Here is a 23,949-nt window from a genome sequence, read left to right as displayed (position 1 = left end):
AAGTCAATCGTGTGAAAGTCAAATTTTGTAGACAGTCTTGACATATGATCAAGTCTCAAGTCATGTATGAGAGAAATATTTTAGAAAATGTGAGCGAGAAAATGCGTTAAAAATAATTTGAAAGAAAGTAATGTTACATACTAAAAGTGAATAAGTAATTACCAAAACTTTGATAGCATGTAACTTTGGTAGTAAGAATTGACAACTAGTCACATCCCCTATAATGCATTTTAAGACATTTTAGCCCTTGTAGGTGTAGATGTAATTTTGGTGAACGATCATAAACCTCCATATTGACACGACATGGTTTTGGTGAACGATCTTACACCTCCATATTGACACGATAGGAATAGTAAATACCTAACTACACTGGAATGCAAATAAAAGGGGTTTGAAATGGACATGCGGCTATGAATAATACATCTTGGACGAGCATGACCAAGACATCCGACACACGACACAAGCAATATGCCTTAGAAAAGCATGATCGAGACATCCTCCCCCACTCAATTGGTTGACGTCTCTGTCAACAAACTCTTCACGAACTCAACAATGTATGATGAGGTTGATTTTAGGTCTCTCGACGCACTTCCAGGTGATCTCAACATTGAGAAGTCTTTTGCAATTTGCCAGGACTATTGAAAATCAATTCTTGAGTCATCGACTCTTCGTGTCTTCTTTATCAAAGTCTCTTTTACTTTCTTCGCAATAACTTTTTTTTTTTTCGTGACATGAGGTCGTACCACCTCCTTGTGTCTCGTATTCCTCTAGCAGGATAGTAACATTTCAAGTTACTGACGTGGACAACAAGGCTAGTTCACATCCTTGTGTCTAGCGGTGTTTCAACTTTCACCGTTTCATACTCAGATTCTGAATTCGTTCCAAATTTTGCTTGAAAGGCATAAAGCGTCATCTTTTGTGGGCACTCAATTTTTCAGTTTTCCCCTTTGCATATGAAGCAAGACAAGGAGACTTGGCTATGACTGGTTTGGTTATGAGGACTCCGCCATGGATTTCTACCCCTATATTGGGAGAACTCACATTCTCCTCCACTTATAATTCTGTCACTTCTCCCAGTTTTGGGGGTTGAGTTGATAATTTCTATTACCTTGTTAAGGATATTTAGTAATAAATTATAGTTTACCATATATATTATATTTGATATTTGCCTTATTATCATAGGTATCTTTCCATTTATTGTTATTTCCATTTATTACTATTTCCATATCCTTGTAATTTATTTGATTATAAATAAGATAACTTTCACACCATTTAGGTGTGGTAGATTAATCAAACATTCACAACCCTCATTGGCTGAAGCTTGGCTCGGCCTTACGTCTTGGGACTGATTGTTGCTAAGGTCAAAACAATTGTTTGGTTGTAGCATATGCCCTAGAAAGGTCTTGAACTTTTTGTTTATAGAGTTTGGTCTTCTCCCACAACTTCAACCCGTCAACAAAGCTGAAGAACTTGTCTTTCTCGGATATGTCGTAGATATCCAACATAAACTCATAAAACTGCTTAACGTAGTCTCGAATATTCCCTATATACCTCAGCTCTCTTAACTTCCTCCTTCTATTATCTCGACATTCTTTGGGAAGAATTGTGAGCAGAGTTCTTGTTTTAAATTCTCCCAAGTGTCCACGGTACATTGGCCATCTTGAATATTCATGTACCCACCACTAACTTTACATCGTTAGCTAGATGTATTATGGTCAACATGTCATTCATCTCTTTTACCATGGTACTTATGACTCGAAAGTATTGTTCGAGGTCAAAGCTAAAAAGGTCTGTTCTTAAATACTCAGACATTTGCGAGACCATCTGAACAATCTCTTATTGGGATTGTTTAGGCTCTCGATACGTTCCTCCATTCGAGCAATAGAGCCCATCGAGCTATCTCCATGCTCGAAGCCACCAGAAGTTATGACCTTGTCTTATAAGGTCTCGACCCTAACATTAGTTCACGAATGGGCATTGCCTCAAGGCGGTCTACCATTTTATCGATCCTGTCAACTTTAGCGGCAATCTTGTTCATTCTAAACTCTAAAAGCACAATTCCATCAGGAACATCATTCAAGTAGAGAAACTGATCTTCAATCTCTTCCAATCAGTCCACCTGAGACTTGCCTAGTTGTTTTGCAGCGAGTATGTTTGTTTACCATGATTCAAAAAATCGACTAATCTATGACACCACTTGTCACAATCGCACTCTTGTGACAGCGAGACAATGATTGTGCAACACTTGTTCTAATCTAGCAAACAAGTCAAGTCATGTGAAAGTTGGACTTTGCGGACAATCTTGATGGATGATCGAGTCTCAGGTCACGTTTTAGAGAAATATTTTAGAAAATGTGATGAGAAAATGCATGGAAAACCATTTTAAAGAAAGCAATGTTATAGGCTAAAAGCGAATAACCAGCAACCATAACTTTGATAGCATATAACTCGAGTAGGAATAATGGACAATTAATCATATCTCCATATAGTACATTTTGGGACATTTTAACCTAGGCGAGTATTGACATAATTTGGTGAACGGTCATACACCCCTATATTGACACAACAAAAATAGTAAGGTCTAACTTCACATTCAAGCAAGTAAAAGAGGGTTTGGAATAGGCATGCAGTCATGGACAACACATCCTAGACAAGCATGATCGGGACATTCAACAAGCAGACACAAGTAACACACCTTGGATAAACATGACCACGACAAATAACATCTATTTTAAAACTTTGATAAAGATGTTAAGTTTTTTGGTTTTCATCTATGTTATTTTATGAGTTTATTATTATTTTTATGAGTTTATTATTATGTTTGAAAAGAATTTATGAGCATTTATGTCCATTTTAAATAATTTTTTATGCACGTAGTTGCCATTTCATGTATGTTTTTTTATGAGAGCTCTAAATCTATAGATCTGGTAAACTAGCTTACAATGTAGGCTTAGAATGTCTTTATGGCATGGCAACCAATGCTGTCACCATAAGTGTGTCATATGAAAGATAATAAATGATGTTGTTATGTTATGATTTACTATTCATGGAATATTAATGCTAATTATAAAATTAAAGTGTTGGTAAAGACATGAAAAAGAGTGATGTGAGCTTACTAAATGAAAAATCTACGAGCTGACACCATTAAAGTTCAAGCACTATATACTTGAACTAATTTTGATTGCCGCGAGGGCCTTTAATAGAATTAGGAAATCATGATTTCAGATTGAGCGAAACCAGGATTAAAATGTAGAAATGGTCTCTAAACCAACACGATGTCGTATCGATGGTAATTTTCATGATGCCCTACACGAATGCATTTAATCGTGTAATATGAACCATTTTTTTTATAAGTTAAGGATGGATCTTCTTAATCGTGCCCAAATGTTTCAAAAGTATTATAGTAGTTAAGGTTTGAAGATGCTTAATATGAGATTGTTTTTTTTAAGCATCTCCAATTTCTCCAAATGTAAGGATATTCATTATATTTATGAAACAGGAGAATTTTGTTAAGATTTCTTTTTAGTGTAACAAAGGGATTGGATGAGATAACCCTCTCATTGTGACTGTCTTTCCATTATGGTTATAGAAATTTTATTAAAATGAAACCCTGTATGAATAAAGAGGCTAATTGTGGACCATGAGAATGTATATAATTCTCAAAAAAAAGTGAGAAAGTTGGAGCTAATGTTGAATTAAGTATTTTAAAGGTTCCAACATTAGTATCAATCCAATATGTTGATTTGAACTAAGAGCTTTGAGTCATGTACCCACTTCCCATTCTTAAGATTATGCATAGAAAGATTTAATAGAGTTGAGGTACACCAAGCCATATACACGTGCTATTAAATCATAACTTCACACGCCTTAGTGTTTTTGTAGTTTTTATACTGGTTGACAATGTGTTGATGCTACTACAAAGCATCATGGTGCTACGCTGTTAAGTGTCACAATTGCACTTTTGATGGTAGTGGACTTGCAATTGTGCGACACTCACTTCCTAGCAACAAGTGAATTAAGTCAATTCGTTCTTGTATTGCCTACCGTCAAGCGACATATGCTTGAGCCTCTGGCCTCGGTTCAAGAAGAAATTTTTGAAAACGGGGTAGAGAGATTTCGAAAGAGAGTTTTGAAAGCAAGATTTGAGAGATTAAAATTGGTGTTATATGTGATGGAAGCAAAAAGGAAACAACAACGAGTTACAACATATAACTATTGGGCAGTGAGAAGTTGACAACTAGTCATATCCCCCTATAGTACATTTTGAGGCATTTCATGTCTGACAGGTCTAGACATGATTTTGCAGAAACGTCATACTCATTTAGAAATACAAAAGTAAAGCATTACAACATGGAAAAACATAAAGGGTCTGGCTTGGCATGGTCATGCGGCCATGGGCAACACGCCCTGGATGAGCATGATCGTGACATCCTCCCCCACCTAATTGGTTGACGTCCCTATCAACCGACTATTTTCAAACCTTGTGATGTGGGTTGCGGGAGTTCAGATCTTCGGCGCGTTTCTAGCTTATTTCTTCCATAAGGAGGTTCTTCCATTCGACAAGGAATTCACGAATCCTCCGTACAGGTCTTCCTACCTTCCTAACCCATTCGGCCAGGATTGTCTCGGATGGTGTTAATATAACACATGCGGAAGCAATTTAGATCTTAGGCACTTTTAGAACATCAATTACAGTAAATAACTAGCATGTTCATAAGTATTAAAACTTAATGAGTTTGAATACTAACCTTTTGTAGTTCAAATTCCTTTTTTCTCACGAACCAGTTTCAAACCACCACTATTGTCTTCTCCACTATCCTCCGACATTAGAACGGGATTGTGAAATCCGGTGAGTGACTAAACTTGGGAGAGATTTTGTATACATGAAGAGAGTGTTTGTGAGAGGTTTTTCTCAAGGTTTTTCACCAACAAGAAAACCTTTATGTATTATGATTACTCTATTTATAGAGTCATGTTTACATGCAAATTTGAGATCACCAAATTTAAACACTCAAAATTCCACTCAAATGTTTGGGATAATGTGGCAAGCATGCATGCTTGAGTTAACCAAATTTTGACACTCAAAATTCCACTCAAATTTGTGGGGTTTATTTGGCAAGAATGCAAGTTTGGTTAAACCAAATTTTGACACCTCAAAATTCCACTAACATGGACTTTTCCATTAAATGAAGTCAACATGTTGACTTTCTTCATTTTGATTCAATAATCAATTTGAATTATTAATTTCAAATTAAAGTAATATTAAATGAATAATTAAACTATTTAATTAATATTTAATATTAATTCAAATGACAATCCCAATTAATTCCGACACATATTTGATTAAGATATTAAATCTTATTTAAATATATCAGATTCTCTCTTTTTGTTTAATTCGTAAATGTAACAAAAATGCGGTTAAATATATTGTATATATTTAGTGCATTCTCCCTAATTTGAATTCGAACACTTCGAACTCACTCGTCACACTGTTCTATGGTTTAGTTCGATATGAGCTAGCGGGGGACATAATGGACTTATAGATCATGAGCTCTAACGATCCAAGATTAATCGATAAAACTCATTAGCCTTGTTAACCAACATTCATTAACTACTATGACATTCCACTATAGCCTAGTAGTTGCACTCCTCTCACTATAAATATATTTCTGTCCATTTGATATAACCATGATTAGTAAGTCGATCCTTCACAGGTTGTTCGTAACTAGAGCTGGGTCAATTTTTCGTTTTACCCCTGAAATTACTTCTTGTTTCTTATATCTTACTGATCCTCTAATGAACAATTGGTTTGTGGTCCAACCAGTAAACCAAATCCCTCTCAAGCCAATGAGAGGGTGGGGCCCCTTGTTCAAGACCTGGAGTCAGTACTTAAAGAACTACCTCTCTTCTATCCCTAAAAGTGGGTAGGAGTGAGTTTCATCTTGCACCCCACGTCTCCAGCCATTTGCCCAGTCTTACCCCTGAAATGGGAGGCCTATTGAGTCGGCGAACTTGAGCCACTCTCACCCATGCAAATCTAAGGATAATTCTGAATAAACAGAAGTTCATGATTAGCTCAGGATTAAAATCGAGTTACCTAGGTCATCGAATGAAAAGAAAATCAGTCTCAACAGTAAACAACATTATAAAGTGAGAGTGATTTTCTTCATGGTCCGATCTTATGCAATACTCATTGCATAGGACGCCCCCACTCACATGTCTCCACATGTACAATTTTAGTGATCACATTGTTTATATCATATACAAAAGTGGGCCGCATCCATAGTGTCCCCAGAATAAGGTACTCAGCCTTATCCTTATATTATAGATCATTTTGACTATATACTTGAATTTGATCAACTCTTATGTCTCTACATATAGCCAGAGTATTCTTAGTTTATTGGATTTAGATTAATGATCATAAAGTTCACTTTATTCAATAACAATCTTTACTGAATAAACAACAATAATAACTTTATTGAATCTACCATCTCTATCGGTGACGATACTTGATGGAATACCCCATAGCTTCACAATGTGTTTGAAAAATAGTTGGTCTGTTAGTTTGGCTGAGCATATTTTGGGGGTGGGAATGAACGTTGCGTACTTAGATAATCGTTCTATGATAACCAAGATGGCTTCGTACTCACCGACTTTTGGGAGGTGTGTTATAAAGTCCAGAAATACACTTTCCCAAGGCCTTGTTGGCACGGGTAGAGGTTCCAAGAGTCCCGAGACTTTGGCTTTCTCGATTTTGTCCTGTTGGCAGATGAGACACGTCTTGGTATATTGAATTATGTCATCACGCATATTTGGCCAGAAATACCCCTTTTGATTAAGGCATAAGTTCATTGCTACCTAGAGTGTCTGGCCCATAAAGTATCATGACATTCTTGGATGAACTTCTTCCTTAGTTCTCCTAGACATATAATCTATTTTCTTTTGTCATTAGAAGATCTCCCTCAACCCAAAATTGTCGTGTCTTCCCAACTTTGGCTGACAGGTCTCTATGTAAATGTTCTTTGATGATGTCGCAGATCGATCTATCGATCTTACTTGAGTAAATATGAGCTAACATGCACAGGGCTACATGTTCACCCTTCCGACTCATGCGTCGGCTGTTTGGTTTCTCTTTCCTATCTTGTGTTCAAATTTGAAGTTGAATTCAACCAACGACTCTTGCCACTGAGCTTGTTTTTCCGTCAACTTCGGTTGATCGAAGAAGTGACAAATGGCACTGTTATCCGTCTTCACCACGAATTGTGACCCCAAGAGGTACTGTCTTCAGACTCGTAGGCAATGGACCATAACTAGCATTTCTTTTTTAGAGACATTGTACCTCCTTTCTGCATCATTGAACTTTCGACTTTCATAAGCGATGGGATGACCTTCTTGGATAAGGACACCGCCTAGGAAAAAGTCGAAAGCATCTGTCTCTATTTCAAATGGCTTAGAAACATCCACCAATCCGAGGATAGGACCCCTCGTCATGATTGCCTTCAGATCTTCGAAGACTATTTGACATTCATTTGGCCACGACCAAGGGGGGTCTTTTTTTAGAAGTTTAATGGGGCAGCTCGTCGTGAAAACCCTTCAATGAACCGCCTATAATAGTTTGCCAATCCTAGGAATGATCATACATTGGATACGAAAGTAGGGGTTTTCCACTCTTGGATAACTTTTATCTTGTCGTTGTCTATACTGATCTGCCCACAATTAATGACATGTCCAAGGAAGTTGATGCATGTTTGTGCGAAGGCACATTTTTCTTTCTTGACATATAACTGATTCTGCCACAGCTTGTTGAACACTAGCTTTAAGTGCATCTTGTGCTCTTCTAGGGTTGCGTTGTATACGACTATGTCAAGGTATACTATGGCAAATTGATCCAAGTATTCGTGGAAAACCTGGTTCATTAACGTGCAAAAAGTAGCTGGGGGGTTTGTCAAGCCAAAGGGCATTACCTCGAACTCGAAACCCCGTATCTTGTTACACACGTCGTCTTGGGATCACATCCCCTTTGGTGATACGTACTTGGTAGTACCCTGATCATAAGTCCAGCTTCGTGAAGTATTTGGCTCCGTGAAGCTAGTCAAACAAGTCGGATATTATCAGTAGTGGGTATTTGTTGCGTACAGTCACTTTGTTTAAGGTTTTATAGTCTATGCACAGACGCAACGTCTCATCCTTCTTCTTTTGAAACAGTACGGGGGCTCCGTAGGATGCCTTTGTGGGGCAGATGAATTCTGCTGCCAACAACTCATCTAGTTGTTTCCTCAATTCGGCTAGCTTAGGGGGAGTCATCCGATATGCGTTCTTCGCTGGGAGATTAACCCCGGGGAGGAGTTCAATTTCGTGACCGATGCCTCGATGAGGTGGTAATGTTTGTGGTAAGCTCTCTGGCATTATGTCGGCATAGCTGTCTAGTACATCCTTGATTTCGATTGGAATGGTCTCCTCAGTTGTCACGTCTTTCATTAGGGGTATAACCATAAATATGGGTTCCTCTCGTGTGAGTTCTCTTTTTAATTGTATGACAGAGATCATTCTAAGGTTACCTAGTTGCTTGATGCTTGTAAGTATTACTGTGGGGTTGTGATCGGTAATCACCAAGCATTTCGCTAGTGGCATTGGAATAACTTTGTGTTCTAGGAGAAAGTCCATCTCAAGTACCACGTCGAAGTTGTCCATACGAACCACAACAAGGTCCATTTCTCCTTACCAGGCCCCTATTTCAATGGGACTCTTTTGGAGACTCCCACGATAGGCAAGGCCTCGGAGTTGGCAGCTTTCATTTTTTTAGGGTCCTTTTCTATGGTGAGTCCCAATCTTCGGGCTTCTTGGTTGGCAATGAAATTGTGGGTCGCACCTGAGTCTATCAAGGTGCTCTTGCTTGGTCGTGAGTTTATTGTTGCATCTATGAACATAAGCCCTTTCTCCATTATCTCTTTTGGGCCGACCTTCTGTTGGAGGGCTGACAAGAATTTAAGCGCACCCATTCGGGGGTTGTCTTGATCTTCTTTCTTGTCTTATGTAGTCCCGACTCCTTTGTCATTGCTCTCTTGAATGGACACTTGGAGTGCATTGAGAGAGGCTCGGTGAGAACAGTAGGACAGTTTGTGGGGGCCTTTACACAACTGGCACTATAAAGGCGTCGTCGGGTAGTTCTTTTGAGGGTAAGGTTCTCGAGATGCTCCCACTTGGTTATTCTGAGGAGGTCTATCTGCCCCTCCATTTGGTCTGTCGTTACTTCTGTTTGGGGCCTTCGTTTCGATGACCATACGGCTTATATGCTTTGTGTTATTTTTCTTTCGAAGCTAGCTTCGCTTCTAGAGTCTAGGAGTCTTTCGGCGTTGGCTAGGTCTTGAACCTTTTTCTCGTATATTTTTGTCTTGGCCCACGATTGCAACCCATTTATCAGGAGGAATATCTTGTCTTTCTCTAGCATACCCGTGATATCCAGCATCTAGGTCGAGAACTGCCTGACATATTCCCTTATGCTTCCAGTTTGTTTTAGTGCTAGTAGTTTTTCCCTTGCTATGTATTCTACTTTTTTGGGGGGAAGAATTGGTTTCTAATCTCTCTCTTGAGGTCTTCCCACGAGTCGATGGTGCATAATTCATTTTCAATGTCTTGCACCTTCGAATGTCACCAAAACTTTGCATCGTCTATGAGATGCATGATGGCTACTGTAACTTTTTTGTCTTCGGTACAGATTCCTGTGGCTTTGAAGTATTGTTCAACATCAAAGATAAAGTTTTCCAACTCTTTGTCGTTCAGGTTCCCTTTGAAGACTCTGGGATCTAGGAACTTCAGTTTGTTGGGTCCTGTACAATTTTCATAGTCACCCCAATTCGGGTGTTCATCTCGGCCATCTTTCTTTGGATGACATCAATCGTTGTTATGAATTTGTCAGTTAATCCATTAAACAACTTCATCATGGTATTTTGTAGCTTGTCGAACTCTTTGCCACATTCCTCCTTCTGCACGATAGAGCTATCATGTCTACCAACAGGTCTTGAGCTGCTCGTAGGAGTAACTCTTTCTTCGATCGAGTCTACTCGAAACATTAGTTTTTTTTATTGGCAATCCATCTAGACAGTTGTCCATTGCGTCGGTTTCTTCGACTTTTTCATTCAATTTCGTCACTCGTGCTTCCAGGAAGCAGACGAAGTCAGAGACTTCTTTGAGGAACAACATTTCCTCCTCTATCAAAGTAAGCCGGTCGACTTGTGATTCGGGTGTCGACTTTGTCGTTAACATGGTTTCAGTCTTTAATATGTCGCGGAGCAAATAAAGCTCTAATACCACTTGTCACAATTGCATTTTTTTATAGCAGCGGACTTGCAATTGTACAACACTCACTTCCTAGCAACAAGTGAGTTAAGCCAATTCATTCTTGGGTCGCCTACGGCCAAGGGACGTATGCTCGAGCCTCTGGCCCTTGTTGAAGAAGAAAGTTTTAGAAAACGCAGAGAGATTTCGAAAGAGAATTTTGAAAGCAAAATTTGAGAGATTGAAATTGGTGTTATATGTGATGCAAGCAAAAAGGCAACAATGACTTACAACATACAACTATCGAGCAGGGAGAAGTTGACAACTTGTCATATCCCCCATCCCCTGTAACATTTTGACGCATTTCATGTCTGGCAGGCCTAGACATGATTTTGCTGAAACATCATACTCCCTTATAAATACAAAAGCAGAGCATTACGACATGAAAAAACATAAAGGGTTTGGCTTGGCATGGTCATGCGGCCATGAGCAACACACCTTGGACGAGCATAACCATGACACTAAGCATCATAGCATAGGCACCCGTCTTTTTCTTTTCATCTTTGTTTTACTATGCTGGGTCATTATTCTCTCGAGTTTGGACTTCCTTATTTGCCTTACCGAACTTTTTGGTTGTTCGTAACACCTCTTCACGATTATCAAGTTTGCTCTTTGACGAAACTTTTCGAGATTCAGCCTCGCCATCTCCAAAGTTGCCTCTTAAACTTATGCCAGTTACATACCATCCAGTAGTCCAAGTTCCATGACGGATATAATGGATAGTCTTGTATGCATAATCATTACTATCTTCTAATAAGAACGAATCAGATGATGTGCAAAGGTCAGATGGGAGAGAACATTGTTGTGAAAGAATAGCGTTTTAATATTATATCCACATTTGCTCAAAGCAACTGTTATCTGAAAAACAATCAATCACCCGAGAGAGCATTCAATACCAAAGAAGGCACGTGATGTATTTTTCTATAATCTTCTAACATTTCATTTTCACAATAAATACAAGAACTAATCACCAACCCATCCACCCACACCCAAATAAAAGGAAAGAAAAATGAAATATATTTCAGAGAAGTGGCTCAGAAAGTTCCATCTCGTTTGAACTCTCTTGGTGTTGTGTTTCAGAACGGCGAGAGCCAACAAAGTCGAGTCCAAGCCACTGCCATGGCCAACAAACGTATCTACTCCCATTTAATCCTCTTCTCGAATCTTCTCGTTTATCGAGCTCTTCAAGCTGTCGGGTAAGCTCTTCCACCCTCTCCCTCAACCTGGACACCCTCACGTCCGCCAGTCTCAATGATTTCTCCGCCGCATCTCTGGCTGCCATAGCGGCATTTACTGTCTGTTCTTTGAATTTGAGTTTATTATCCGAATCCAACATCACCTTCCTTGCTTCTTCAACTTCCTCTTTAACAGCTGAGATCTGCCAATGCCAAATTCAAGTCTCTTATCATAAAATATGCTGACGTTACAAACAACAAACTGTCTTCCCAGAATCAAAAACTTCTTAAGTATTTAGCTGGAAAAGACTAATACTTTCAGTAATCATAATTACAAATTAGAATAAAAGCCCTTGATCATAGGCTGCACAAGAAGTAGCTTTGTATGAACTAGTAACCAAGTTATCAGGTCCAGACAAGCTTTGTATAATCTAAATTTTCATGAACAAAAAAGTTATCCAAAAAAGTTATCTAAATTTTCAGATTATAAACAATGCTCCCAACCCTGTGCCAGACAAGTTAGAAGCAAGCATACCTGTGCCAGAAACTCTTGCTCTACAGCTTTGCCAGCAGCCGCTTCTTGCTCTGCAGCTACCTTCCATCTCATGATTTCTTCTTCCGCAGCTGTAATGTCCATCATTAACCCTTCAACCTAAATCACAAAGAAACCCAAAACCCAATATTTATAAACAGAAACGAATGAACAATTAAAATTCAATCAATGAACACTTAATTACATACACTTTCATTGGCAACTCTCTCCTTTTCTTCAAGTTCCATAATTTGAAGCGATTTAAGTTTAAGCTCCTTGGATTGTGATTCTAGACGCTCTTTAAGTACAACTGTCTCTGCCCTTAAGACATGTAAGATAAAAATTAAAAAAAAAAAAGCAAAGAAATTACAGGTCAAAATCAGCAGAGATTACATATGCATATGTATAATTCTATAAATATTGGTCGTTTCTGTGAGAACCCAATATCTAAAATGAATCACAAATACGAAGTCCAAGGGTTTGTTTTAATCAGAAAATCAGCAACTCAGAGACTGCTGAATATATGTTCTCGTACCTTAATTCCTCCCGTGAATGCCGTAGCTCAATGATTTCAATCTGAGATGCCTTCACGATATTCTCCAGAGCACCAGCCTGCATTTTACATGAGAACATAAAATAAATTTAAGACTTGATATCATTTAAAGGAAAAGCTTATAATAAAAAAGGGCACAAATGCACTTACCAGGGTGAATATTTCATCCTCCTCCGCATCTACTGCTTTACCATTGTCCCTAGATGTTGAAAAATTCTCGTCTCCAAGAAGCTTGCTGAATTTGAAATCAATCCCAGCCTCCCTTAAACCATTCTCCGCAACTTCAAATAATTGATTTGCTTTTGAGGGATCAGATGTTATCCTCTTAGATAATGCACTCCTTAGCAAATTTCCAATATGTTCTTTCTCCTTGAGCAACTGCGCAACTGTTTCATTTAAATTCTTAATTTCACGAATCTTTTCCTGAGTTGAACTCCTTGTCTTATCCATAACAAGTACTGCTAATGCATATATAGATTCCATTCCAGCCAACGACGCCTGGACATTCTCCTCTATGTCTGTTTCCTGAGGGAGGAACAATGACTCTGAAAATTCATAATGGTCTATATCACTGGCATCAACTATCTTAATAATATCATAAATTTGTTCGTGAATTTTTGAAATGAAACCCAACTGATCCATAAGTAAAGGCCTTTGGGACTCTACTTTTGACTCCAAATTCCTTAACTTATCATCGTACTCCTGCGCAACCTGCCTCAGCTCAGAAGCTTCATCCTCAGCCCTAGTTAATTTACCACACAAATCTGCTTCAATTTCAGATATCTTTTTATCCCTTTCGGTGAGAGTGTTTTCCAAGTCTTCAATAACAGAAGTCTTCTTCGAAACCTCATCCCTCAGCCCACTAATCGTAGCTTCAAGCTGAGAAACCTCAATGGCAATTTCATAATTCCTAAGCTCCATTTGTTCCCTGGTTTCGTTTCTTTCCTTCGCCGTGGTGTCAATCTGTCTAACAAGCTCTTCAACCATTTCATTTGTTCTCTTGATAACTCCATAGGCAACTGCAGGCAATCCAGTATATTTTTGAGACCTAGGCAACCCACCTGCTGTAAAATTCTTGAAATTGCTCACTTTTGCAGATATCTTATCAATCCCAGTCACTAGCATATGGGATGCATTACCAATTTCTGATCTCAGAGCATCCCTTTCCTTGAGGATCTCATCAAATTCCTTGGTAATCTCATCCCTAAGCTTTGAGACCTCATCTCTCTGCTGATTTGCCTCAGCCAACTCTGCAGAAACCTTTTCATTCAATTTCAAGGCTTCTTCCTTCTCCCTCAATGCCTCATCCCGCTGCCTCCCACACTCATCGCGCTTCTTAATCGCCTCATGGGCAAGCACCTTTAAGCGATTAAACGACACTAGTAATTCTGATTTTGAATTCTCTGTTGCTTCTCGAGCTTGCCGCTCACGATCCCGCTCCGCAAGAATCTCTCTAAACCTCTCAACAGAGATTTCTTCAGTAGAAGGATTCTGAGTCACAATAGGATGTTCATCACCCTCAACATCACTGAGCACAGCATCTACGTCTTCGTCAACTCTACTCGCCATCTGTGTAACACCCCGGAATTTTATCCTACATTAAGGCACATTACTATATTTTCAAACTTGATCCCAAGTAAATCAACAAACTCATTTAAAGAAAAATTAGTAAAAGAATGATCAAGCAACAAAATATTCAAAAAACTAAATTCAACCATATACGTAAAACATAGTAACTTTCATCACACCTCCTCCTTTACAGCACCAATCTCATAATAATCCTTATCACCAATGGGAAAGGGCTGTATGTACATGTGTAATCAGTACATAGCTCCCACCAGAGGAGCCACCAAACAACATACAACGTACATTACGATATCATGTATCTTACATACAAGCTAATCACGTACTATATGGAAAGCGAGTAACATAAGAAACATGCTCAACATATGACTCCATATTATGCATAATGTTCCTGTCATGAACATTCATCTTCTAACTCAAACTCAAAAAGCTCTTTCAAACACCTCCATTTCCCATAACTCTCCTTACTTGGCATTCACAAGCTCTTCAGGATTGACTCCTTCAAGTCGCATCAACCTTTGACCATTAGTACCCATGGCCTCAATGATTCTCTGTAGTTTACAGTACTCAACATTCGACCCTTGACCATTTGTATTCAAGACCTCGAGCTGTTACATTGCTCCATGATTGTTTGTATTGATGACGCAATGATGACTTAGCAACATATTAGTATTCCACAGTCACCACAAAACTTGCTCTACGGACTAATCACATCGATCATTGACCGTTGTACCAAAGCCTTGTATCATCCCTCATCCATTTTTACCCAAGATGCACAAATATTCACCAACTTAAAAGCCTCAACCATTTGTAAATATAGTTCTATTGGCAAAATGGATTTGGCAGTACCAAGGTGAGGAACAGCCTTTGGGAGAAAAGTAGATGATGCAATATATGACATCACACCTCTCAAAAAAAAACCTAGGCAAACATTTGTAGAATCAGCAAGAGGCCCATGGAAATCTATCTTGAACTTTACAACTTTGATCTAGGACATGGATGACCAACAAGCTTGGGGATGGATAAAGGTTGCTTTCTGGACCGATGTTTGGCTTGGAAATGGGCCTATGTATAGAAGATTCCCCCTTATTTATAACCTCCCCCCTGGTAAAGTAGTGATGGTGCATGACTTACAGGTGCATGCTAAGGGTATTTGGAATCTCAAGTTGAGAAGAAACCAAAAGAGATGCTGAAATTGATGAATATGCCTCCCTTTTACATTGCCTATCTTTAGTGGTTCTTTCAACCGAAATTGTTAGAGAATATGGGAACTAAAATCCAATTGGTTTTTTACTACTAGCTCCCTCATTCGTGATCCTTCCCCTGTAGCAAAGACAAAGTACCAAAGCCTTACGAGCAGATTTGGAAAGGTCAGGAACTCTCCCACAAAGCTATTATTAAAGGTGACAAGTTACAAAGAAGGATGCCTTACCTGGTTCTCTACCCACAATGGTGTGAAATCAACAAGAAAAGTTCAAAAACACAAAGTCATTTGATTCTCTCTTGCAATTTTGGCGTGAGCTTCTGGAATATCACCTTACCCTCTCTTGTTGACAAAGGATCCTACCAAATGATCCCAAGTTGCTTCCAAGTTACACTCTAGGAGGTCACCCTTCAAAAGGGAAAGGAGACTCCTAGGGAGAACTTCATCAGAACCTTTTGTTGGATTATATGGCAAGAATGAAATAGAAGAATCTTTCAAGATAAGGAATGATCTTTCTGTAGATTTTTTTTATGCTATGGTCAATATGGTTGTATCTTGGTGTAAATGCTCTCTCCTTTTCTATCACTACAGCTTTGCTTCCCTCCTTTCTAATTAGGGAAGCCTGTTATAGATCTATCCTTGGGGGGTTTCCCATTTTCTGTATCTTGTAATTTCATATCATCAATGAAATTATTTCCCATTCAAAAAAATATACCTCACTTCATTTTCTCAAAACTTGAAGTCCTCTAACCCTTTTCTCACTAATAAGACTCACAGTCTCACAAGAATGGACAAACCTATATCATGCTTTCGAGACCATGATCTTAGCCGAAAGACCACATGAACACATTCATCATGCTTTTCCAGTCAATCTTAACATCACAACACCACAGCATGCGCAACATCACAATATTATAACTAACACCTCAGCATGTTCAAACACATCCAAATATCAAAGAGTTCAAGAATGGCATTATATAAATCATAATTATCAAAAAAATCAAACAAGACATACACCATATAAGGCATAGGGAAAACAGACTCAACCAATAAAAACTACATACAAATGTTGTAAAGCATTCCTAGCCTATTCTAACGGTTCCTGAAACAAGAAAGACAAGATTTCGAGGTTCGAACTCAGTTCCAAATTCTTGATCAAAGTCAAAAAGGTTATGAGGAGGGGTTGCCAACGTGGACCTTAAACTATGTTCAATCAATCCGAAACTAGTCCAAACCTAAATAGAGAGGAATTCCAAGGGTTCGAAACTACTCTAAAACACTTCGATCAAATTCAAAAGGGTTTACCGCCTAAATCTTGCCGAAAAGAAATTGGGTCCTTATCGAATTGTATTCGTATGGGTTCGGGTTGTGCGTCCCCGCCAAAAGTCATCGAGCTGCCAAAAAGTAGTTCGCGCCGTCGCGAATCTGGGTGCTGTCATCGCAGGAGGAGCGTCGCCGCCAATAGAAGCACCGGCAGAGAAGATATCCCAAGGGAGGAAAACTCGTCGTCGCCGTTTGACGAGGGACGGAGTTGGCGCGCAATAGGTGGATGGAACTCGCGCGTGCGTGGATGGGTGACGCCGGAGATCAATGGGTAGCCGAAGTTGCAAATGAAAAGGGATTTGGATTGCGATTACTTGAGAATGAAGCTTAAACTTGGATGAAAAGGATTTCCGTCGGTGAATCTAAATTCAATGGAGAAAGAAAAAAGGAGGACCGAAGGACGGAGCATAGAAGAAAAGGACGATGGCTACCATTTACCAACCAGTCTTCTTTTGCCATTGCCTTTTTAACAGAAAACTATTTATACAGCACCGGTGATATGATCGTGTGTTATGCGATTTACCCTACCTTTGTACATCGGAAATCCCGATGGCTGCCATGTTTTAGGTGATGAAGATCAAGTAGATCACAGCCGTACGATCTCAATTCTATTTTTATTATAATTTCTAAAACATTCTAATAAAATAATAAAGAATAGAATATAGTTTTTACCCTTGACTTTGAAACCTATGTAGTAAATGGGGGTGGAGCGAGAATTTGGAAATTTAACTAAAAAATGATTTTTTTACCCTTATTCGAAATGTCCTAATAAAGAGAAGAATAACACAATGTACTAATCTAACCTACAAAATAAACATAAATGTAGCTACCTTAACATTAGTTCCATGGCCTTTATCACGACGCTACCGTCATCCGTACAAGGGGTGTCTTACCTTTACCATAAGAGTAGCACAGACTTGGTATTTTAAGAAATACGTAGTAAGTGACACTAGTTTGGCTAAATTGGATATGTAGTACTTCTCTACACATGTGAACGTGGACCCATCAGGCGGGATCGCGTACCCCCTAGCTCTGCAGGTTGAGCTAGCACTCGCTGACGGGCTATTGCATGACACCTAGAGGGAATAATGACTGTTGTATCATAATGGGAAATATGATGGTCATAATTAGTCATAGTATACTCATTCGTACTTATCATAATGGAGAAATATCTCGATACACGTGAACACACAGTTATGCATGAGGTTCCTATACTTTCTATCATGACATAATAAATGATGCAAGACAACTTCCATTCTTTCCAAACAAATTAAATCAGGTAATTATGCGTACATAATTCTTATACATCATTTCATATATATCATAACTTCAATGACATGACATAATGAGATTGTGCATCATAGATTTCCTTATTTCAAAACATATCATGACATGTTATAGTCGTTGTTTGGTTTTATGTCTTAAAACTCATAGTTTATAAACAAAAACATATTGTATTGTCAACAAAGTTATTATTGATGCAGTAAAAATTGTTATTGAATAAAGTGAATTTTACGATTATTATTAATCTAAATCCAATAAGCTAAGAACACTCTAACTATAGTATGATTACTTCAACGATATGTAAAGACATAAGAGTGGATCAAATTCAAGTATATAGTCAAAATGATTTATAGTACAGGGACAAGGCTGAGTACCTTTTCTTGGGGACACTAGATGTAGCCCACTTTTGTATATGATATAAACAATGTGATCACTAAATTGTACATGTGGAGACATGTGAGTAGAGGCGTCTTATGCAATGAGTATTGCATAAGAACGGACCATGAAGAAAATCACTCTCACTTTATAATGTCGTTTATTGTTGAGACTGACTTTTTCATTCAATGACTTAGGTAACTTGATCTTAATCATGAGCTAACCATGAACTCCTTTTATTCAGAATTATACTTAGATTTGCATGGGTGAGAGTGGCTTAAGTTCGTCGGCTCAATAAGCCTCCCATTTCAGGGGTAAGACTGGGTGAATAACTAGCAACATAGGGTGCAAGATAGAATTCATTCCTACCGATTTTTAGGATAGTAGAGAGGTTGTTCTCTTAAGTACTGATTTCAGGTCTTGAACAAGGGGCCCCACCCTCTCATTGTCCTGAGAGGGATTTAGTTTACTGGTTGGACCACAAACCAATTGTTCATTAGAGGGTCGGTGGACATAAGGAACAAGAAGTAACTTCAGGGGTAAAACGGTAAATTGACCCAACCCTAGTTACGAACAACTTGTGAAAGATCGACTTACTAATTATGGTTATATCAAATGGACAGAAATATATCTTTAGTGAGGGGTGCGACTACTAGGCTATAGTAGAGTGTCGTAGTAGTTAATTAATGTTAGTTAACAAGGTTAATGAGTTTAGCCGGTTAATCTCGGATCATTGGAGCCCATGATCTATAGGTCCATTAGGTCCCCCTGCTAGCTCATATCGAACTAAACCATAGAATAGTGTGACGAGGGAGTTTGAAGTGTTCGAATTCGAATTAGGGAATATGCGCTTTATATATACGATATATTTAACCTCTTTTTTGTTTTATTTACGAATTAAACAAAAAGAGAGAATCGGAGATATTTAAATAAATTTTAAATATTTTAATTATAAATAGGGATTCATAATGATTATGTGCTATAATTGATTGGGTTGGGATTTGAATTAATTAATCATTTAATTCATATTTGAGTTAGTGGAATTTTGAATGTCAAAATTAGGTTTAACCAAACTTCATGTTTGCCACTTAATCCCACAAATTTGAGTGGAATTTTGAGTGTCAAAATTTGGTAATCTCAAAATTGCATGAACATGCAAATATGACTCTATAAATAGAGTGATCAAGGTATATGGAAAGTCTTCTTGGGAAAAACCTTGAGAAAATCCCTCACAAACTGATATGAACCAAAAAAACATCAATCATACAATATATTTCAATGAAGATGTGAAGAAAAGGTTGTCAAAATTATCAAAAAATGTTTCAATTCATGTCACATTGTAGAAGAATGAAGTTTGATTGTTATAAATTTTGGGTGGGTTACAAATTAGAGTAATTTAGAGTTAACTTTTTATTTTACAATTACATAATGGTTAATTATGACCATTAAGTATGGATGTTACCACTCTTGCGTCTTCAGTAGTTTCATTTTGAGGCTATATATAGTAAAAGGAGCATTTGTGCTTTCTTTAGCCAATGACTAAGTTTATTTGCAATTCTACGTAGTTTAGGTTACATGTAGAATCATTCAAGCTCGACATGATCAATCTTGCTTGTGGAGTGATTCGAATCTCAAACAAGTGTTTGAGATATTTGATCAACAAGAATCATTCAAGCTAGACATGATCGATCTTGCTTGTGGAGTGATTCGAATCTCAAACAATATTCTTGCCTTGAGATATTCGATCAACAAAGTAATCCGAATCTTACTCCCCTTGTAGTGGTTCCTTATCTTATCACAAACTCTCTTCATATATACTAAATCTCTTCCAAGTCTAGTCACTTACCGGATTCCACAATCTCATTCTAAGGCCGGAGAATAGTAGGGAAGACATTAATGGTGGGTCGAAACCGATTCGTGAGGAAAAAGAAATTTGAACTACAAAAGGTTAGTACTCAAACTCTTTGAGTTTTAATGCTTAAGAACATACTAGCTAATTTACTATAATTCATGTACTTAGAGTGCTTAAGATCCAAATTGCTTCCGCATGTGTTATAACAACACCATCAATTGGTATCAGAGCAAGTTTTTAGGCACTTTATTTACATTAATATGAGAATGGTGGGTACCATTTCATGAATGAAAAATTGTGGATGCTAAAGTCGATGTTTATGGTTTTGGCATTTTTTTATGCTTCAATTTGATACAATTATTATAATTAGCCTAATGTGTATGAGCTTTAATGAGTGAAGGAAAGGTCTGTAAATTTTATGGAGTTATTAGAGTTCATTTAAGGTTGTAATTGATCAATAATGGAAATGATGGCAAGCTGAACCAAAGAAGAAGAAGGAAGAATTTTGCTTCCCGACCCAACCCGACCCGCAGCAGCTCGAGGAAATGGATCACATTAATCTTTAATTATTAATGTAATAATTTAGTTAATTGCTTGCTTAAAAATGCCAAAACCAGTCCACTTTAGTGTGTTTAATTAATTATGCATTGTGAATCTATGTTTTAATTAAATAAAAAATGTATATGCATAAAGTATGCCATATAGATTTAACATCTCACCATAGGCTAAGCATGTTTCATGCATTACAAGTATGTTGTAAGTGTTATAATGTATAGTATGCATGTTTAGGGTTCCATGAGTGATAGATATAAATTGTTAAATGATTGCATGGAAGGGATGATTATATAATTGTTATATAAAGCATGTTAGAGGTTATTTTCAACGTCATAAAACGAGATAGACGTTAAAATCTATAATAAAGATAAGTGCATGCTCACTTAAGGTTAAGAACAAAGCCCGATCAATTTTAATAGTTAAAATAGGTCGATGTCTTGTAAAATTGCGGTTACAAGAAAGTTCACCTGACACGATCTTGTCTATGGTTGGAGGTACTTAAATTGATGATTTACGGAACACCTACTACCTGGAGATCGAACCAGTACTTGAGCTTAGTTAGCCCAGTTTTATGAGCATGCTTGAGTGATGTAAGTTTTAGAAAAATCACCAAGACTTAAGTTGTATTTAATTAACCAGAATATACCTAAATAATGAGTATACCAATCGTTTAAAATACTTAGTGGGAGGAAAAAGGTATATGAGATACATCGTTTTCTTTTTACGCTCTCTAAAAAAATTCATACCGTGAGATTCATGTTCGGCCTCGTGTCGCCCTGGGAGCGTCCTCCATTCGGAAGGTATTTGCATGAGTCAATAACAAGTTGAATAGAGAAAGTATTTATAGTGAGTGGGAGAAGGAAGTATATCAACACGTCCTATGATCTCCACCACTAGGTTGCACCGTGAGATTCCCATGTTCCGCCTGCATGTTTCCCTAGAGCAACTACCCATTTAGAGGATCGTAACATGAGAGAAGGAACAACGCAAACTCCAGAAATGGATTAGGATTTCTTAGGTGCATTCCCAACTTTGGCTTTTTCATTCGATAGCATTGTTGGGGCCGATCTCCGAGGTCTGAAAATGGCAGGTCACACTTATGAAAAATTATTAAGAGTTAGTATATTCTTGACCAAAGTAACGATAACTAAAACACTATAGGAATAAAGAGTTATTCTAGGATTAGTGTTGAAGTCAAGAATGTCTTGGTTTAGTAAATGAGTGATTGATTGCCTCCCGGTAGTAGTTATTCTGACTCACTAAAGTATCGTTGCAAATTAATAACTTTTGGGTACATTATTACATTTGCTAAACCTGATTTGATTAAAAAAGATTAAGTCAATTCAGTACTAGAATTTTCTTTATATTACAGCATGACAAGCTCAATAGTACAATTACTCGCTTTTGAGAAATTAAACGGCGACAATTACGCAACTTGGAAATCAAACCTAAACACAATACTTGTAATTTAATGATTTAAGTTTGTTTTAATTGAGGAATATCCTTCAAACCCCAACTCAAATGCAAACCGAATAGTTCGGGATGCATATGACAGATGGACAAGGGCAAATGACAAAGCCCGAGTGTACATTTTAGCCAGTATATCTGATGTTTTGGCTAAGAAACACGACGTTATGGGTACTGCTAAAGAGATTATAGAATCTTTGAAAGGATATCTGGACAACTGTCCTTCTCCCTTAGACATGACGTCATAAAATACGTTTACAACTGTCGTATGAAAGAAGGGACCTCAGTTAGAGAACATGTCCTGGACATGATGGTCTATTTCAATGTGGCGGAAGTAAATAAAGTTGTCATTGATGAGAAGAGCCAAGTTAGTTTTATCATGGAGTCTCTTCCGAAGAGATTCCTATAGTTCCGCACGAATACTATGATGAACAAGATAGAATATAACTTAACTGCTCTTCTCAATGAGCTACAGACTTATCAGTCCCTCTCCCTTCCTCAATCTAGACAATTTTCATTTTTTTTTATTTTTTCTTTTTAATTTTGAGTNATTACATTATACACATTTGCTTCTCGTAGTAATTTCTTAGAGACAACAACATTTGCTTCTTCTGCTTGTCCCTTGTTCATTAAGAGGGACTGATAAGTCTGTAGCTCATTGAGAAGAGCAGTTAAGTTATATTCTATCTTGTTCATCATAGTATTCATGCGGAACTGTAGGAAGCTCTTCGGAAGAGACTCCATGATAAAACTAACTTGGCTCTTCTCATCAATGACAGCTCTATTTACTTCTGCCACATTGAAATAGACCATCATGTCCAGGACATGTTCTCTAACTGAGGTCCCTTCTTTCGTACGACAGTTGTAAACGTATTTTATGACGTTATGTCTAAGGGAGAAGGATAGTTGTCCAAACATCCCTTTCAAAGATTTCATAATCTCTTTAGCAGTACCCATAACATCGTGTTTCTTAGCCAAAACATCAAATATACTGGCTAAAATGTACACTCGGGATTTGTCATTTGCCCTTGTCCATCTGTCATATGCATCCCAAACTGTTCGGTTTTCATTTGAGTTGGGGTTTAGAGGACATTCCTCAATTAAAACAAACCTTAAATCATCAATTACAATTATTGTGTTTAGGTTTGATTTCCATGTTGTGTAATTGTTGCCGTTTAATTTCTCAGAAGCGAGTAATTGTACTATTGAGCTTGTCATGTTGTGATATAAAGAAAATTCTATTAGTGAATTAACCTAATCCTTTTTAATCAATCAAGTTTAGCAAATATAATAATGTACCCAAAAATTATTAATTTGCAACGATACTTTAGTGAGTCTGAGTAACTGTTAACGAGGGGCAGCCAATCACTCATTTACTAAACCAAGACATTCTTGACTTAAACACTAATCCTAGAATAACTCTTATTCCCATAGTGTTTTAGTTATTGCCACTTTGGCAAAAATATACTAACTCTTAGTAATTCTTTGTAAGTGTGACCCACCATTTTCAGACCTTAGAGATTGGCTCCCACAATGAAAAAGCCAAAGTTGGTAATGCACCTAAGAAATCCTATCCATTTCTAGAGTTTGAGTTGTTCCTTCTCCCATGTTACGAACCTTCGAATAGGTAGTTGCTTTAGGGCAACATGCATGCGGAACATGGAAATCTCACAGTGCAACTTAGTGGTGGTGACCATAGGATTTGTTGAT

The 23,949-nt window shown here is 37.8% G+C and overlaps 1 protein-coding gene and 1 pseudogene across 3 annotated transcripts; one reads left to right on the top strand and one right to left on the bottom strand.

Annotated features, from left to right (window-relative positions):
* The window catches only part of LOC111487991, a 601,695-nt pseudogene that overhangs the window by 150,814 nt on the left and 426,932 nt on the right, over positions 1-23,949 (top strand).
* Positions 11,138-17,145, bottom strand: LOC111489877 (myosin-3-like). 3 transcript variants are annotated; one of them, XM_023138307.1, is made up of 6 exons: positions 16,689-17,145; positions 12,746-14,189; positions 12,578-12,654; positions 12,252-12,363; positions 12,046-12,162; positions 11,357-11,713 (listed from the first exon to the last, which is right to left on the bottom strand). In XM_023138307.1, the coding sequence occupies exons 2-6, from the start codon at positions 14,162-14,164 to the stop codon at positions 11,357-11,359; spliced, it is 2,082 nt and encodes a 693-aa protein (XP_022994075.1). In that variant the 5' UTR covers positions 14,165-14,189; positions 16,689-17,145. The 3 variants fall into 3 exon arrangements, with proteins under 3 accessions (XP_022994077.1, XP_022994075.1, XP_022994076.1); XM_023138308.1 differs by having other exon boundaries at positions 12,746-14,164; XM_023138309.1 differs by lacking the exon at positions 16,689-17,145 and having other exon boundaries at positions 11,138-11,713; positions 12,746-14,164.

The sequence above is a fragment of the Cucurbita maxima genome, unplaced genomic scaffold (genome assembly GCF_002738345.1).
Source record: "Cucurbita maxima cultivar Rimu unplaced genomic scaffold, Cmax_1.0 Cma_Scf00001, whole genome shotgun sequence".
NCBI lineage: Eukaryota > Viridiplantae > Streptophyta > Magnoliopsida > Cucurbitales > Cucurbitaceae > Cucurbita > Cucurbita maxima.
Note: the sequence above shows the minus strand (reverse complement) of the source record. Positions and strands in the feature narration are given on the sequence as shown.

What these genes read in the sequence shown, in the direction of transcription:
- LOC111489877 (XM_023138307.1), bottom strand. Translation starts at nt 14,164, where the DNA reads ATGGCGAGTAGAGTTGACGAAGACGTAGATGCTGTGCTCAGTGATGTT. An exon ending in CATTCACGGGAGGAATTAAG is followed by an intron (nt 12,364 to 12,577) that starts GTACGAGAACAT and finishes ACATGTCTTAAG; the next exon opens with GGCAGAGACAGTTGTACTTA. An exon ending in AGAGAGTTGCCAATGAAAGT is followed by an intron (nt 12,163 to 12,251) that starts GTATGTAATTAA and finishes TTTGTGATTTAG; the next exon opens with GTTGAAGGGTTAATGATGGA.